We start from the raw sequence: 18,951 nt of genomic DNA on the forward strand, positions 1-18,951 counted from the left end.
TACTCAACATTACTCCCAACAATAGTCTTTCTCCAGAGTTTCGCCAACTTTTTAATAAGACTTTCATATAGTTTTGGCAAAGTTTCGCTATTTCAGCATTTCGCCAACTTGCCAAAACCCCCTAGTTTCTCCAGCAACCTTAGTCTTTATTATTATTGTTTCATTTGTCTTTGCGCTTAGCAGGGCCCCTTTCGGGTTGCTGCTAGCTTTATTAGCACTTTTATTAGTTATGGTAGTAGAATATAAGGTTGTGTTAGTATGAAGAGATAAAAATTTCTTTTGCGAAATTTTTGACCAAGGATCTACAAGAAAGAGTTGGCAGATCGGGATCTCAAGTCATACTTTCGGCAGATTGGCCCATTTTTCAGGGGCTCAAAAAATCGTTTTTTGTAAATATCTCGGCATCTAGTGGTCCAAATTTGATGATCATTTTTTAAATTATAGAGCTAAATGAGGGCTACAAAATAAAAAAAAGTTCATTAAAATTGAATTACTGGATGCTGAGATATTTACAAAAAATGATTTTTTGAGTTTCAGCAAAAAGGGTGTTTTTGGCCAAAAGTCCATTATGACTATACCATTTATCAAAAGCACGTTTTGTATTGCTCAATACATTATAGAATTTACATAAAGGTACCAGTAAGATACACGCATACATGCATGTACATAATTAACCAAATTCATGATGCAAAACGGAAAACGTGTTCTCTCCTTTTCACTTGATAACTCAAAGAATACCTTCTCAATATCTGAAATACTTTTTCCTATTTTTCTTTTTTCTCCAGTTGAGACATGACATTTTTTGCAATATGGTAACTCATTTTCTACCTGTATTAAATCCTCTGATATACCACATATGTTACAAATTTGAGGAAAAATTCTGGCTACAAAGTATGGTTTCTCAATAACTGAAGTACAAGTATGTTTTTTGTTGATTTGTACTATTTTGAATAATTCAGCTATAGGATCATCTTTATTGTTATTTTCTTTTTCACTATCTTCATTAACGTCTATATCTCTATTATTATTCATCATTATTAACGTCTATATCACTTTCTTTCCTACTTTTAGAAGAACTCAACTCAGAAAGGCCTTTAAATGTAACACCACAGGTATATTCTATTGATTCCAGAAAAGATTGAAGTAGGCGAAATTCTTCCTCTGATATTTTATGACGAGCATATAATACACGAGGTTTGTTACACTCTACACATTTTACAATTGTTCTTACATTTTTTCCATATTGAACAGTTGGACTAAAGTCCATGCCATTTCCTCCTTTTTTTTCTACATCTTTTGATTTATTTCTAGGTTTCCTATTTTGTAAAAAAGGACAATATTCCTCTGTTGTTACCTTTTCATATGCCTCTAAAAATGAAATATAGTGCCACGGTCCTATGGTTCTACACCATAAAAAGACAGACTGGTCTGTCTTAGTGTAGAACCATGGTCTTTCAGTCCTGTATTATAATAAGACTGTCAGTCTTTTTAAGGACTGCAGTCTTTTTAAAACTGATCAGTCTTTTTTCTTTTTTTTTACAAATAAAAAAATTTTTTTCCTTAACTTTATTAGGAATAGCCTTGTTTTATAAATATGAACACTAATCGGGATGTTTTTAAATATACAAATTTTTTTTTTTACAAATGATCATCACATGTGTCATGCACTTACTATTATTGTATTAGTGATAATAATCATGATATCTCGTCATCCAGTGATTATAAAAATGTGAAACTACTACCATTTGAATCGTCTCAATAAGACGTGTCAAATGGTATCAAAATCACGTCAGCAAAACTATTTGATAACAAATTCAATAATTGCTGGCTATCTATTGATCCTGAAAATATGATTTAGCTACCATTCGACGCATCTCATTGAGATGATTCAAATGATAGTGGTTTTATCATTTTATGATCACTGGCTGATAAGATATTCCATTTAAACACTTTTTTTGAAGTTTTGGAATTTCAGCATTTTGACAGGCAACTCTACAAGTGGGAAGAAGTGATTGTCATTATTTATTGGTTTAGAATTGGTCAGTCTTTATATTATTTTATAAAGACCTTCATCAGATTAATAGATTTATTCAATATAAAAATCATTTATTATTTGAAGATTGATATGAGGACTGGTCGGTCTTCAGAACTGGTCCTACTGAACCACAAAAAAATGCAAGAACGCAGTCTGATCCTACAAGTCCTAGGACTGACCGGTCTAGGACCGAGTAGGACCGAGTAGGACCAGTAGGACCGATGACCATCCTTATCTGGAAAACATGATGATATTAACCCAGAAAGAATAGACTGTTGTGCTAGGGTGTCCAGGATGGAGTGATCACACTTTTTTCGCATTTTTGCTATTTTTTCACATTTTTGGTGTGACCGCATTTTTTGGCAAAATTTCACATTTTTCACACTTTCCGCAGTAAATTAGATTTGATTGGCTGTAGATCTTATAAATCGATCTATTTTTTTTTCGTACAATATAATCAACTTTTTACAAAGATGGTTAGCACTCATGTACGTTTATCTCAAAGTTCCATATATCGAGAAAATTATATTCTTCAAGGCAGTGTATTGTGGTGTCGATTTTGTAATATAAAAGTTGACCATGAAATAAAATCCATTATCGATAAACATCTTAAACTTTAAAACATAAAAATAATAAAAAAAATGCAATTATTTAATTCAAAGAACCATACCTTCATTAACTGGAAATACTTTGAATGAAAGAGAAAAAATTAATATTGAAGTTGTTGAAGCATTCACTTTTGCAGATATTCCATTAGAAAAGATTGAAAAACTCAAACCATTTTTGATTAAATATTGTAAAAATGGTATGTAATTTTTTAATTTATGTAATATTTTAATTCAATAATTAATTAATGAATTAATTATATTTTTAGGAGGGTTAATTACTGGAGCAAATCAGCTTCGTGAGAAATATCTTCCATTATTATATGAAATAGAACTTCAGAACTTAAAGAATAGTATTATTGATAAGATTATTTGTATAACAATTGATGAAACAACAGATCGTTGTGGTCGTCATGCTGTTAATCTTTTATTTAGTTTTGATAATCAAACTAAATTGGCTAGGACTGAATTTTTATCTATTGTAAATGCTTCATCTATTTCCCAATTTGTCATGGATATACTTCATTTTTACAAAATTCCTTACAAAAATATTATTTTTTTTATATCTGATAATGCTTCTTATATGAAATTGGCATATTCACATTTATCTCCTTTTTTACCAAGAATGAAACATAATTGCTGCTTAGCACATATTCTTAATTTGATTGGGGAAACATGGGTTGATTTTAAAAAATTTGAATTAGTTGATAGATTGGTTGCGAATTTTAAAACAATATTTGTTTATAATTCACAAAGAAAAATTCGTTGGAAGGAACATTTATCACGAAATAATATTGAATCTCCTACTTTAGCACTATTACCAGTAAAAACACAATAAAATTCATGGTTCTCATGTTTACATTGGATTAAACCTTTATATCCTCATGTTATTACATTTATTAATGCAGAATATTCTATTAATCATGATTCAAAAGCTATTCAATACCTTAATACTTTTTGTCAACACCAAAATCATATTTTATATGTTAGAATTTTTATTTGTTTTATTACATATAATTGTGGCAGGTAAGAGAAAATTATCAAAGTAATTATACAATTGATAATGTTACTAATCATTTATTGAATTTAATTAGATTGGTTAATGATTTGGAATTCTTTAAAATACGAAACAAAGCAATAGCTCCATTTGTTTATTCAAGAATAGTTAGCCTTCAAGCTTTTCTTTTATCAGGAAGAAGCACTCCTCCAATTTCAAATGAATTAGATCAAATATTAGCTGAAGCAAATTGTGATGAGGAATCATTTGCCATGATATTTTCTCAGGCTTTTTCTTTGGCATATGAAAAATGCGAAAAACACTTATCTCATCATCCAGCTTTATCATTATTTAGAGCAATACAATGCTTTGATCCAAGATTTATTCAATCTAATATAGCACATCATAATATGACAGATTATGGAATTATTGAAGTGCTTCATTCTCCTACTGATAATTTAATCCAAGAATGGGCTATTTATTGTGGGCTTAATGAATCAGTTGAGGAATTAATAGATTTAGATGTATATTGGCGAGGTAAAACACATTTATTACCAGAACTTAGTGCTTTAGCTTTAGTATATATTTGGTTACCAGTGTCTGGGGTAGATGTTGAACGTAGTTTTTCTAGCTATAAAAGCATTTTATCAGATAAAAGGATTGCACTTAAAGAAGAAAGTATTCAGATGCTCAATTTTCTTTATTTTAATTTAGGTGGTAATGTTAATTATGATTTATTAGATAGCGAATAATTAAATTTACTGTATTATGTTAATAAATAAAATAAATAAAATAATAAAATTTGCGCTATTATAATATTATTAATTCCGGCCAAAATTACACTAAATCTGGCCAGAATTAAAATCACACCAAATCACACTTTTTGTCTAAATCACACTATACTTTTTGGGTCATCGTACCATGAAATCCTGGATACCCTATGTTGTGCATGAAGGATTATGTCACTGCAACCAGATTTTTGTGAACAATGGTCAAAAAGAACCATATTTTTGAATGTTACCTAAAATTTCATTGTGAGTGCAATTTTATAGAATGATACTGGGGCTTTGCAAAATGAGAGACCAGACGAATATGCAGTTATAATTTTGCGGATTTAATGAGAAAAGTTCCAGAAGTTCTTGTTGGTGTCTCTATAACAGCCATTCGTAAGTTTGCACGCAAATCGTAAAGGTATATGAATGCATACAACAAAGATTAATGGATTAATGGACTAGTAATTTTTTTTTGTTTATTCATAATTCACCTTCATTAATGACTTTCTTAATTAGTTAATATTAAACTAATATGTATTTTTAGTAATACAATACCATGTAATTCAAATATTAAAGAAATTCAATGAATAAAATTTTTCATTTTGACATGTATGAACAGTGTAACTTTTATTTATTTATTTATTTTAAGGCTGGCCAGGAGAGTACATTGATGAGTTTTTAGACTAATAAAAATACGTAACCTAATTGAATACACAATATAGAAACATTGCCTAATAAATCGGACCCTTACTAGAATTTTTGTAAAAAATAACTATTCTACAACCCAACCATTGAGAATAGCAAAAACGGGAAAAAGAGGAAAAGAACATTTTAGAATGTAAGTAACTAAGCCCTAAAATGCTAAAATTCTAACAGAAAGAATAATACTAATTAGATTAAACTAATCTACGTAACAGGGACAAAATTTCTGCTAAAACCACTTAGTTGTCCTTGTCATGGTCCTTGCTCTTCAAGGTATTCTTTGCCTTCTTCTGAACGTGTGAAGCCTTCAACTGGTTATTATTCTGTTTGTTTGGTTTCAAGGACGGAACTTTATCCTTCTTCTTAGGCTTATTACAAATCGAAACTTTACCTGTATTACCAGATAACTTCTTGATCAGGGCATTTTTAGCCTTTGTGCTTTCTTCAGATTAGAAATGGAGTGTCAACACCATTTCAACTCCTTACCAGATGGCAAAGTAACTGGGGCTGCATTTAAGGCTTTGAGTGTGGTCTCCCAATTCTTAAAGTAACCTACCAGTTTCCTCCTTCCTTTACTTGTTTGAATAACTTTAAATGCGCTAGCACCGCACTGCATTAAAAATTCACATGGTTTACAGTCAACCCACAAGACTCACAAGGTAACTATTATCAATTCTTCTGAAAATTTCATGCATAATGGCTTGGAACTTCTCACGTTATTTTCTTTCTCGTGAAGTCCAACTTGCGGGGAACTATCTCACAGGTATACCTCCCAGGTCAGTCATCCAATATTTATTAAATTGGGGAAGGGAGAAGGAGGATAAAGCTATCTTAACTTGAAGAGTCTGATACTTGTGTTGATGCTTAACCGAAGACCTGATAGTATTCCCCAAAGTTTTAACTATGCTATAATTTTGTTGCAGGTCCCAGGTATACGGAATATTGTAAATTATAATGTCTCAAATTCGCTCTTACTCCTCTCCAACAGCTTCGTATCCAGTCAGTATTTGAGTGGCCTCATGTTCAGAAGATTTCTTATCCTTTTGGAAATTTTTAGCTGATATTTTTGCATCAGGTTTTGCCATTATTGATTGGTGTTTGACTTGTTTATCATCTGTAATATGCATCTTTTATTTATCTTTCTTCCGGGAATTTTCAGGTATCACAGTTTGATTAACAGGGATCATTTCCACATCTGGCAGTATTGGAGGCGTTTCAAGTACTGGTTTTGGAAAGGAGTTAACAGACTCAAACTTTATGGCCGACATCACTATAGGAACACCGTGAGAGCATAACTATGTTATTTCTTGCGGCACAAGGTCAGATAATCCAGAATATTCTTTGGGATGAATGAAATCGATTGGGGTCAATCAAAGTAAGGATTGGAATATTTGCCACAATAAGATGTTTAAATTGTTACCAAGAGGGATTATTCAGAAATCAACTTTATTGAAGATGATGAAATAGGATATATCTACAGATATAACATACCATGTAAAACTAGCAATATGCCAATCCTTCCAGCAACAGATATTAATGGCACATTTAACTTTGCATTAGCAAGAATCATGCAGAAAGTAGAAAATTATACAAATCATGGATCAGGTTGGAATATTCATGGAAATTTCACAATTCCAACCAGCCAATAATAACAACAAATGCTTCCAATAAGCAGCATTACGTATTAACCAATATCATAAGTATGAAAATGAGTTAAACTTTGAAGGTATTTCTGATGAGATAATTCTAAAAAGGTTTGAGTGACAGAATCCTCTGCATCTGTGAATGGCGCGATGATGATGCAGAGGGCCGTAAAATAATTGATTTAATCCTTATCAGTAATGGGGAAAAGTAGCACACTTAGTAAATAAGTGTACAAAAAATGAGCATGCAACATTTGTCTGTTGATGGTGTATTTTTTCACTTCACACATCGACAATAAGTTCATGACAAATGTATTGTGATATGTCATGGATTAAAGAAAACCCTGTTACAGGCAGACCGTAAAGTAAGAAAATGATATATACGAATTCAAGAACTGGAAATGCTGCATGCAAGTCCCATATTACTTTGTTGCAGACTTTGAAGCAACTAGTAATGGACATACTACCCCAGATGCAGACAAAGATAAGAAAACCAAGAAAGTAAAAGAGCAAATCCCTGCTCGTACTCATATATTAAGGATAGATATGATGGTACAAGTGAATCACAGAAGATATTTACAGGAGAAAATGCAGCACAGAATTGTAATTGAAATGCTAAATGAGGCTGAAGCAATCCGTAACAAATTCAGAAATCCAATGGAAATGATGTCAAGAGCAAGCAAACTTAATAAACTGCTGGATATGTCACAACCAACGTATTAAGGCGCAGCACATAGAGGATGACTTCCCTAGCGTAATGGCCGGCATTACGCAACTTGACTGAAATTAAGTGTGGCACACATGTGACGAATAATGTGTGACGAATAAGTTTTTACCTACTCGAAAAAAACTAAGTCCCTCAGATACTTATAGAAAATGGAAGCGCAGTGGGGTGTGACGGTTGTGACAAAAAATGGCACGTGATTTTTCGTGACATTTTTTTCAGGTTATGCTGGGAAAGTCATAGAGGATTTAATCTTGACTTATCCATAAAACCTCACGAAATGCATATTCCTATAATCTTCCAGGATATGATGGTCATATAATTATTCAAGAGATTGGTGCAATGGGATGTGAGGATGATATTGACCCTATCCCTTATAAGTTATAACATGGAAAAGTATATGGCATTCAAGTTAGGTTCCCTCTGATTTATAGACAAGCTTACAATTCATAAAATCAAGTCTTGATAAATTAGCATCCAACCTAGGTGCAGAAAAATGTAAAGTACAAGAATGTAGTAACCTACAACACTTATGGTGAATTGATGCAGGTAGATGCTTTGTACACCCTGAAAACTTTAAGATAACACAAAGTCAAATACCATCTGAATTGCTTGAGATTTATCTTAAGAAAGGTGTCTACCCATATAAGTACATGAATGACTGGAAAAAGTTTGAGAAAACTAGTTTACCACCTAAAGGAGCATTCTATAGCAAACTTGAGGAAATCCACATTAGCAATAAGAATACAAATATGCATAGTATTTATTTATTTATTTATTTATTTTATGTGAAGCCGGCAGGGGATACAAAAAAAGGCATGATTCTGAAGTAATACAGCCCAACTAAATCCTACCATCGAATTCCAGAGGAGCTAAGGCCCAACCCAAACTTCTTGAAAAGAAAAAGACCTGCACTACTACCACTACTGATAATAATCCAGGCGAACACACTGGGTAAAAAAAAAAGGGGGGGAAAAAGTGGAGAGGACAAGTCCCTTTCGGTGCAAACACATAAACCTATTCTATCCTAAAAAATAATACAATTCTGAAATTCGTAAAACCGCTAATTAAAGCATAGGCTAAACTAGTTTCTGTAATAAAGTTAAAATCTCTGCTAAAACTGCCTTGTTATCTTTAATCTTCGAGGTATTCTTTGCCTTCTTCTGATTCTTCGGGTGTTTCTCCTCCTGGTTATTATTTTTAGGGATTTTCTTCGAGGATGTGGGTTTATCCTTCTTCTTAGGCTGTTTACTTTCCAAATTTTTATCAGACTTACCTGACTTTTTTGTATTCGGTGTATTTTTAGCCTTCGGTTTACTTTGTGCTTTCATCAAGGTAGGAATAGAGTGTCAACACCATTTCAACTCCTTACCGTCAGGTATGAAAAACTGAAATATGCACAGTATGTATGGGAAAAAGCAGGATGTAAAACAATGCGTGATTATCATGACATTTATCTCAAAACTGACGTCCTTCTACTAGCCGATATATTTCAGAATTTTTGAGAAATGGCCTTGAAAAAATATGGCTCAACACCAGGCTTTGCATGGGATGCACTATTCTTTATGACAGGGCAAAGATTAGATCTTATAACTACTGACCAGGATATGTATATGATGGTAGAACAACGATTACATAGTGGAATCTCTATGGTAAGTAAACAATATGCTCATGCAAACAATCCGGATGTGGGAGAAGATAAATGGATAGCAGATAAACCCAAGTCAACTATCTTATACTTAGATGTGAATAATCTGTATGAATGGGCTATGTTGCAATACTTACCTACAGGGAACTTCTACTGGGTAAAGGGGGAGGATGAGTTAGCTGCCATCCAATACCAGATGATTCTTCTGAGGAATATATCCTTAAAGTTAAACTGGAATATCCCCAAGCTCTAGAGCAAATGAAGGTTAAGAAGGAATAGCTTAGTAAAAAGCAGCAGGAAATAATAGCATACTCGAGATAATGATACACACCCATATTCAATAAGGATGAATATGTAGTCCATTATAGAAATCTCCAGTATTATATCAGCCAAGGCTTAGTAATAAAGAAGGTCTATAAAGCCATAAAATTTGAGCGGACTCTATGGATGAAACCATATATAGAATTTAACACTGCTGATTTTGAGAAGGATTTTTATAAACTCATAAATAATAGCGTATTTAGCTGCTGATACTCCCTGTACTTCCATTGACACTATTGACATGGCTTCACCTGCTCCACCTTTACTCACGGCTGGCAATGTTGCCACATCATCATCGGTTGTGTTTTCTTCAGATTCGCTTTACACCTTTTACACTGATGGTTCCCTTATTAATTTAGGTACAAGTGATGTCTCCATAGGTTGGGGTTGGATTCAAATTGTTAAAGATTCTGGATTCCTTAACTCCATTGCCACTTACAAACGAGGTATTATCCATGACTGGCCTTCTTCCTCTCGTGCAGAAGCCGCTGCTATTTATGCTGCTTTATCAGCCTCTCCTGCAAATTCTGTTATTCAGATTTACACCGATTCACAGTCTTCTATTGAGAGTTTGAAACGTTGTTTCTTATCTGATTACTCAGATTCCCGTCTTTATTATAAGACCACCAATTTTGAACTTTGGGCTATCATTCAAAAACTGATCGTAGATAAAAATCTTTCAGTTCTGCCTTTCAAAGTTAAAGCTCACTTTAATTTTTATTGGAATGATTTTGCTGATTCTCTTGCCAACACTGCCCATACATCTGATGACGCTGTTCTTATCTCCCGTCTCAATCTCGCTATGGTTCATGATTATATTTTGATCTATGATGACATGGTCTGTGAATCCAACCCAAGACATCTGTTTAAACAATATCATCAAATGTTATATATGAAAGACATTTTAGGTCTTTCTCGCTTCCGTTTTATTTCTCTCTTAACGGACTCATCTCAATACATGGTTGATTGGGCTCTTACCTGGCATACGTTAATGTTCCAACCTAAATATGATAACTCTTTACCCAAAGAGAATGTCTTTAGACATCACACGTTGAAATTTCAACTTTTCCTGGAAGATTTACCGACTTTGGAATCATTGAAAAAGACACAACCTGATTTATACGTGGAAATTCTAACCTGTCGCTCTTGTGAAAATCATTTAGAAGATTTTATGCACTTATTTTTGTGCAAAAAATGTCGTGCTAAATTACATCAACTTCTAATATCGTACCTCCACTACCTTACCCAAAAAATTAAAGAAGCGGGTGATAATGCCAGTTGTGATTACTCTTCTCAAATTGATAAAATTACTTCCCTCCCTTGTTGGACCTTTTCATCTAATAACTGGTCCTCCTATAGTCTGGTCTGTAACTGTTTGCCTACCGCCTTTCTGGAAGTCTTTGAATACTTTGGTATTCCTCGCCTCACTGCCATGAATGTGGTTGCCGCCATACATAACAATTTTGTCAACAAATTCCGTAAACAAATTTGGAATCCGTGTTTGTATGATAAAGGATTATGGAACATGCGATGAACATTTCTTCAAAACTTAAACAATCTTCAAGGCCTATTTACCTTACTCATCTTTACCACCTCTGACCCATGTTGATTCACATGACTCTGGAATTGGTTAAAAAACTCGATGCAATATGGATTATCTTGGTTTAATCACATTTCAGGTTTTATGGGTCATCTAACAATGCTACTTAATAACCGCTTTTGCAGGATGGAGTGTCAATTTTAATAGTGGACGCATCATGCATTATTATGTTAGCATAGTTGCTTCTACTTTGGTTGGAATATATCAAGGGGAAGATCTAGGAAGTGTTAGTATTAGCGATTTTTCTTTTGAATTTTCTTTTAATTTTAATTTCTTTCTAAGAGACTATATAGCTTTGTTTTTAGTTAGTTTTTATTTTATTTTCTTTTTCTCATATGTAATTTTGTAAAGTTTGATAAATAATTAATAAAGATAAAGGCTACTATGCCATGTTTGACTGAAAGTGTGACTTGGATCCCGATCTGCCAACTCTTTCTTGTAGATCCTTGGTCAAAAATTTCGCAGAAGAAATTTTTTATTCTTCATATTAACATATCTCTTATTTTACTACTAACATGCCTCCCAAAGGTAACAAAAAAGCTGGCAATAACCCTAACGGGGACCTGCCAAGCGACAAGACAAACGGAACAAAATAAAGACTCTGGCTCTGACGTTTCAAACTCTGACAACAAACAAACAAACAATAAAAACAACCCTTCCAAATGTACCCGTACGCTCTCAGATAACTCTATGGAAGAAGACTACGTTGCCGACTCAGCAGCTGATGCTGGAGGCAGTAATACTACCACTCCTCCTCAACAAAATAATGCTGACAATTTTTCGTCTCCTCCTCCCAAAGATACTGCTGCACCTTCTGCACCTGGTTCTATCGCGTCTGGTACTGACGCGTCCATATATGCTCCAAAGGACAATGAAACTTCCCCCCTAGATGCGTCTCCTAATTAAGGATATTATGGACACCAATGATACTTCTCCTCCTCCCCTTGACACGCCCACTATTACCATTCTTAGGCGTGATTATCAGGCTGCTGCGGCGCCTAATGCTTCCCCTGATTTTGTTAAAAAATATCCTACCAATCGAGCTATGATTGATGCTGTCAACAACTCCTTTTGGAAACTTACCATTCATATACTGGCCATGCCCGCATCTCTGGTTCTGGTGACTCTAAAAGACTGGTTATCCACTTCAATTCAACCAAAGAACGTGATGCCTGCTTTTCTCTCCGACATGATGATCTTGCCGATTTCAGGTTCTTCCTACACGACCCACAGCAACTCCAAACTGATGAAGATCTTCATGCTATCCAAGTTACTGACATACCATTCTTCATCAAGAAAAATAATGTTACTGCCCTTTTCAAAAAATATGGCAACATTCAATCCTGTTGCCTTCACACACATACTAATGCTAAAGTCCAACAAGCTCGCATTGTTTACGATGATGCTTCTTCCATCCAACATTTCATTGACAAGCAATGGGCGATTTATTGTTACTCCACTTGTTTACACATTATGCCATGTTCCGTTACTCTTGATCGAAAGAAATCACGACGTGAATTTGTTGCTGTTTTATCTCAGCTCCCTCCCAACACTATAGATGTGCATTTAGCACCCTTGGTACGAGAAATTGGTGCTATGGCCATTAATATTTCCCTGTCCCTCAATTCTTATAAACCTAAAGGATGGGCCTACATCACTTTTAAATCACAACAAATGATGGACACCGCGATGGAACAATCAATTGCCTTACAAGGTCGCAGACTCCAATGGGAACTCTAACAAACTCTGTCATAGATGTGACAAACTCGTCTGCGCCCCACTGCATGCCCATTGAACCAATGTAGAGGTTGTTCGCGTACTTGTAATCCTGTTGCACACCTAAAAGAACGCTTCAATATTGGCCAATGTAATAATAACAACTTTTGCGGAGCCTGAGATCAACCAATCAAACTTGATTTACCCGATATAACAAGCTACTTTTAGGTAGCGTTAGTAAGACCTTTTAGCTCTTTCTTGTTTCCGTTTCACTTCTTTACTAATGGACTCATCTCAGTATATGATTGATTGGGCTCTTACTTGGCATGCATTAATGTTCCAACCCAAATATGATAACTCTTTCACTAAAGAAAATGTTTCCAGACATCATACGATGAAATTTCAACTCTTTCTGGAGGATTTACCCACTTTGGAATCCCTCAAAAGGACGCAACCTGATTTATATATAGAAATTCTTACCTGCCGCTTTTGTGAAGACCAACTAGAAGACTTTATGCACTTATTTATGTGCAAGAAACGCCGTTCTAGATTACAACAAATCTTGACATCATATCTCAACCATCTTATCCAAAAGCTTAAAGAAGCAGGTGATAATGCTAATTGTGCTTATTCCTCTCAAATTGATAGGATCACTTCCCTCCCTTGTTGGACTTTCTCATCTAGTAACTGGTCCTCCTATAGTCTGGTCCAAGGCTGTTTGCCCACCGTTTTCTTGGAATCCTTTGAAAATTTAGGTATTCCTCGCCTTACCGCCATGAATGTGGTTGCTGCCATTCACGTTTGTATGATAAAGGCATATGGGAATATGGGATGAACATTACTTCAAAACTTAAACAATCCTCAAGACCTAAAGGTTTGCCCAAATCTTCTTATTTACCTTACTCATCTTTACCACCTCTGACCCATGTTGATTCACATGACTCTGGAACTGATTGGTTAATGAACTCGATAAAATATGGATTATCTTGGTTTAATCACATGTCAGGTTTTATGGGTCATCTAACGGTGCTACTTAATAACAGCTTTTGCAGGATGGAGCGTCGATTTTAATAGTGGGCGCGTCATTCGTTATTATGTTAGCATAGTTGCTTCTACTTTGGTTGGAATATATCAAGGGGGAGATCTAGGAAGTGTTAGTATTAGCGATTTTTCTTATGAATTTTCTTTTAATTTTAATTTCTTTCTAGGAGACTATATAGCTTTGTTTTTAGTTAGTTTTTATTTTATTTTCTTTTTTATATATATGTAAATTTGTGAAGTTCGATAAATAATTAATAAAGATAAAGGCTGCTATGCCATGTTTACCCAAAAGTGTGACTTGAGCGATCATCGTACTTTCTCTCCCGTTGGGCTCTAACATTATATGAAGTTATTATTGAAATCTTTAGTTTTGCCCAAACTCCTTACGGCTTATATTGAGTTAGGACCGTTATCATGAGTCTTGGAGTTACCAATAATACTGTAAGATGGCAGTTCCATACGAATGTTCCCTGGGCTTTCTGAAAGGTTGAAAAGTAGTGCGTCTTGGTTCCTACACCTTTAAAGTCTAACTGGCCAAGTAGACAGGCCGGACTGGTATTTCTTGGAAGAAGCTCTTGCCCAACGTATTTCTTTCTAGTTGATGTTGTTAACAAGAGTGTTAGTCTTCTAAAATAAGGAGATGGAGTTGAGATGTATGTTTGGTGTTTTTTTCCTGAAGTTTATGTTTTTATTTTTTGCTTTTCGTTTTTCTTGGTCGCTTTTTTTGGTGTAATCTTATTTCTTTGGGAATGGGGATACTGGAAAATTTGATCGTCATGGTGGTTTGGTGTTACTAATTTTCAAAATCGACGAGTGATAAGGAGTTACCGCAGTTTTTGTAGTATGCCAATCATGGTGGTCACATGTTGGACTATCATTGGATTGACTTATCTAGGTAGATCTTAGGCTAATGGATCGTTCGCAATGAGGTGGGTATCCTCTGTTAGGGATCATTTAAAATGAGGTGGGTGCCCCTGTTGGGATTGCACAACACTAAAAAGTTCCCCTAGCGGCTGGACTGCACAACACTAAAAAGTTTCCTGAGGTCTTTGTGAAATAGGTTTGTTATTCATAGTATGTAGTCAAATAGAGGAAATTGAATTTTGTGTATTTTTGATAGCGCTAATGGTATTTGGCAATGGGATTCTTCAATCTTTAAATGTAGTGGGAGGTCTCGCTGGGTACGTATAGCATAGTCGATTCTACCAGGTTTGAGATATAATTCAGGGAGGTAGCCATAGTTATTTATATAGAGAGGGTGTTGGGTTTATAATCTTAGCATTTCTTTTTATGTATTTCTGGAAGATTATTGTTCTTGTATTAGATTAGTTCTGCAGTTCTTTTTTGAATACCTGGTCTTCTCTAAAGTAACTTGTGGCAAAAATTAATAAAATTCAAGCGCAGCTTTGTTAAACCGAAAGTGTGACTTATGACATGTTTTGGAGATATCCGGGGTTCTGTTAAACCGATCACATGATGTTATACAATCCAAAAAAGGGGGACGTCTAAAGCAGAGTGACTTCAAAAAAAATTTATTTTCTAAATAAAATTTTTTGCAATATATATATACAACCTTTTAAACATATATACTAAGTGTATTTGGCCTGCTCTGCAAGTTTACTTAGAATGACAAAATGAGTTTTGAATGCCGTTTTCGATTTATTTGACTTTTCATTTTTGTCTATCCATCTTTGGATATGATCAGCAAAAAAGCTTTTGCTAAGAAAACCAGTATTCAAAATCTACCTTTTAACCTTAAGTAAACTCGTAGAGCAGGCTAAGATACACTTATTTTATGATTTTCAAGTTTATGTTAAACTTGATTCATAAAAAATTAGTTTACTCATATTATATCGAATCACGTGATTTGACTCCGCTTTAGACGACCCCTGAAAAAGGAAATTCAACTCCTTATAAAAATGGAAATTGGGTTACACGAAATTCAAAAAAGGAAATTTTCGTGCAGATCGTTTGATTCTGGCCAGAATTATCATAGCCGTTCATCAGATTCAAACCAACTAGAACCATTCCGCAGAACTGAACCAAAACCGAACCGCTCAGAACCATTTTTTTGAGCAAACTGGTTCAGAACCGGTTAAACCGCTCCATCTCTACTTGAGTGTGACCTCCCAATTCTCGAAATATGCAACCAGTTTTCTCCTTCCTTCGCTTGTTTGAATTATTTTAAATGCTCTAGCATTGCACTGCATTAAAAATTCACATGGTTTACGGTTAGCCCACAAGGTAGTCATTGTCATATCCTCCGGAATGTCATGAATAACGGCTTGAAACTTTTCACATTGTTTTCTTTCTCGTAAAGTCCAACTTGCAGGGAACCATCTCACAGGTATACCTCCCAAGTCTGTCGTCCAATAGTTAGTGAATTGGGAAAGGGCAAATAAGGATAGTGCTATTTTGACTCTAAGAGTCTGATACTTGTGTTGTCATTTAATGGAACACTTGATAAATGATAGTATTACCCAAAATTTTAACTCTGCTATAATTTTCTGCAGGTCCCAGGTATATAGGATATCGTAAAATATTATGTCTCAGATTTGCTCTTGCCCATCTCCGACAGCTTCATATCATGTCAGTATTTGAGTGGCCTCAAGTATAGATGATTTCTTTTCCTTTTGGGAATTTTTGGCTAGTGTTTTTGCACCAGGATTTGCCGTTATTGATTGGTTCTTGACTTGTTTATCATCTGTAACACGCGCCTTTTGTTTATCTTTCTTCTGAGAAGTTTCGGGGTCACAGTTTGATCGACAGTGGTCATTTCCACATCAGGCAGTATTGGAGGCATTTCATCTACTGGATTTGGTGTTTGTAATCCTATTTTGTGATTGATTATTCGATGTATCAAGCCCATCTTCAAATGACTCATATATTTCACCCATATCACCAAATGTCATGTAGTACTTGATCGCAAAAGTATTCCAAGACCTGGACGACACATAGAGCGCTATGAAAAATATTAGTGAGAGGGTAGTAGGTTGTATATTTATAGCTTGAGCTTGTAAAGTGAAGTTCTCAGGGTTGGCAGCTTCACCAAACTTCCTTATCAACAGCTGGCCTTTATCTACTAGCTGTGATGGATTTTTATTAAATAAATCCTTTAGGAAACTGTCCTGTATAAAAGAACCTAAGAGTTCCTTTACGTTGTAATGGAATAGTTCGTTATATCCAGAAACATAGTCTAGAGTTTGTTTGAACTGTTTTCTACTTTTATCTGTATTCATTTTTAATTATTTGTAATAAAATTTAATAAAGAAGGTTATTTTTTAAAAAAAAAATTATTACACAGAAATTTTCGTAAAAATGTTTTTCAGGAAAGAGTTTTTTGTGATTTTTGGAACTCCTTATATGATTCAATATAAATAAATTACTTTAAAATCTATATTAATTTTAAGGAATTAAAGTTATTACCAAAATAGGTATTTAAACTTGCTTTTTTACTAATTCTTGAAAAATTCAAAATATCATGAAAATCATAGGGTGGTCTTACAATTTTGCAATCTGCTGTAAGCCTAGGGGGTAATCTATCTTATAAATAAGTAGAGTCTTATTAAGAAGAAAGATAAATAAAAGACACACATTACTATTGATAAACAAGTTGTAGACTAATCAAAAAAACAGAATATTTTATAACAAACGTCCATTAAGCTTTTAGGCAAAAAATGATTAGAGGGCAAGCAAATCTGCAATATAATCATATCAGCTAATTATCGAAATTGGATCAAATTTTAAACTCCAAATCATAATAATTTTGATCAACATTACACTACACCAATTAGTAAAAAAAAAATTAAATGATCAAATTTAGCGAACTCACCCTAAAATAAAAAAAAATATAAAAAAACGCGTCAAACCGATGAGAAGAGCCAAAAACTGATGAGCTTGAGTAGCAGAAGGTAACTGGCGTCTTGCGATTTTAATGTTGACCATTACTAATGGTAACTTTTAAAAATTTATAAAATAATATTTATAAAGTATTTAAAAAGTATTCTTATCGTTATACTTAACTTTTTAGATTATTGTAGTGGTAATATTAATATGTCAAGCACTATTCCACTCATAACTACATCAGAATTTTCCTGTTCCGCTTGTCAAAAAATATTCAAGAAGCAAAGCGGACTTTCACAGCATTTGACTATTGTGAAAAAATATAACATTCCGCGAAATAATTTAGATAATTTGTCAGAAACAAATAATAAGAATTTTAAAAATATCCTGGTTTATTTAATTCATTGCAAACTTCCAAATGGGTTTAAAAAGGGAGGTCGCCAATTAGTATCTTTTGCTTGTACTGAGCATCAGTTTTTTGATATTTTCAAAGGATATATTCACCATCGTAGCAATAAAAATATTTACAAATGTATTTTCCGAGGCACTATTGGATATCAAACATTAAGTGAAATCTTGAATAATCTATTATGGGGTCGAAGATTTTATGATGATCTGCCTCAACATTTAAAAAATAATCCATTAGCTATTGTGCTGAAGGTATAACCACTAAAAGGCGCAAATCAAAATATAATCCTAGAGAAGTTACTATTGAATGGAAGATTAAAGCTAAAAAGGATGCAAAAGAAAATTATTGTGAAGCGGGTTTTATATGTATGCATTTTTGGGTAAAACAAATTTAAATAGATATTTTTATAGAATTTTTAAATTGTTTTATTAGTGGAAAATTTATTAAAATTTTTTATCACACGTATGTATATATAATAAATAAAAATTGATTTCTAAATATATTTTAAGTACAACGGTAAAAATAAATTTAATTCGTGATCCAGATGTTGATCAGTGAAAATCCATAGATAATCAATATACATTTGGGGATAAGTGATCTTATACAATACAACGCGTTTTAGAATCTTTCATTTCCTCATATAAACTTATGCCTAAACATAAAGAATACACAGTTACATTAATTTCTTCAGGCCTAATAGTGGACGCTCTACATTATGGGCTTTTTTGTCATAATTGGTGGATTTCTAGACCTTCTGAAAAACGCGAAAATCCAATATTTCTTCACCCTATTAGATTACATATGAACTCTAGTTAATTTAAAAGACCAGGACTTTATTATTGAGGTTGTTGAAACCTTTTCAAATTATGGTCAAATACCTGGATATATTTGCAA

General features: G+C 33.8%; 1 protein-coding gene across 1 annotated transcript; it reads right to left on the reverse strand.

Moving 5' to 3' along the window:
- Positions 1 to 606: 606 nt before the first annotated feature.
- On the reverse strand, positions 607 to 1,035 carry OCT59_010072 (uncharacterized protein; the record flags this gene model as incomplete). Its single annotated transcript, XM_025324790.2, has 1 exon — positions 607 to 1,035. One exon carries the CDS (start codon positions 1,033 to 1,035, stop codon positions 607 to 609), a length of 429 nt encoding a protein of 142 aa, XP_025184492.2.
- Between the last annotated feature and the right edge of the window lie 17,916 nt (positions 1,036 to 18,951).

The sequence above is a fragment of the Rhizophagus irregularis genome, chromosome 18, assembly GCF_026210795.1.
Source record: "Rhizophagus irregularis chromosome 18, complete sequence".
NCBI classification, from domain to species: domain Eukaryota; kingdom Fungi; phylum Glomeromycota; class Glomeromycetes; order Glomerales; family Glomeraceae; genus Rhizophagus; species Rhizophagus irregularis.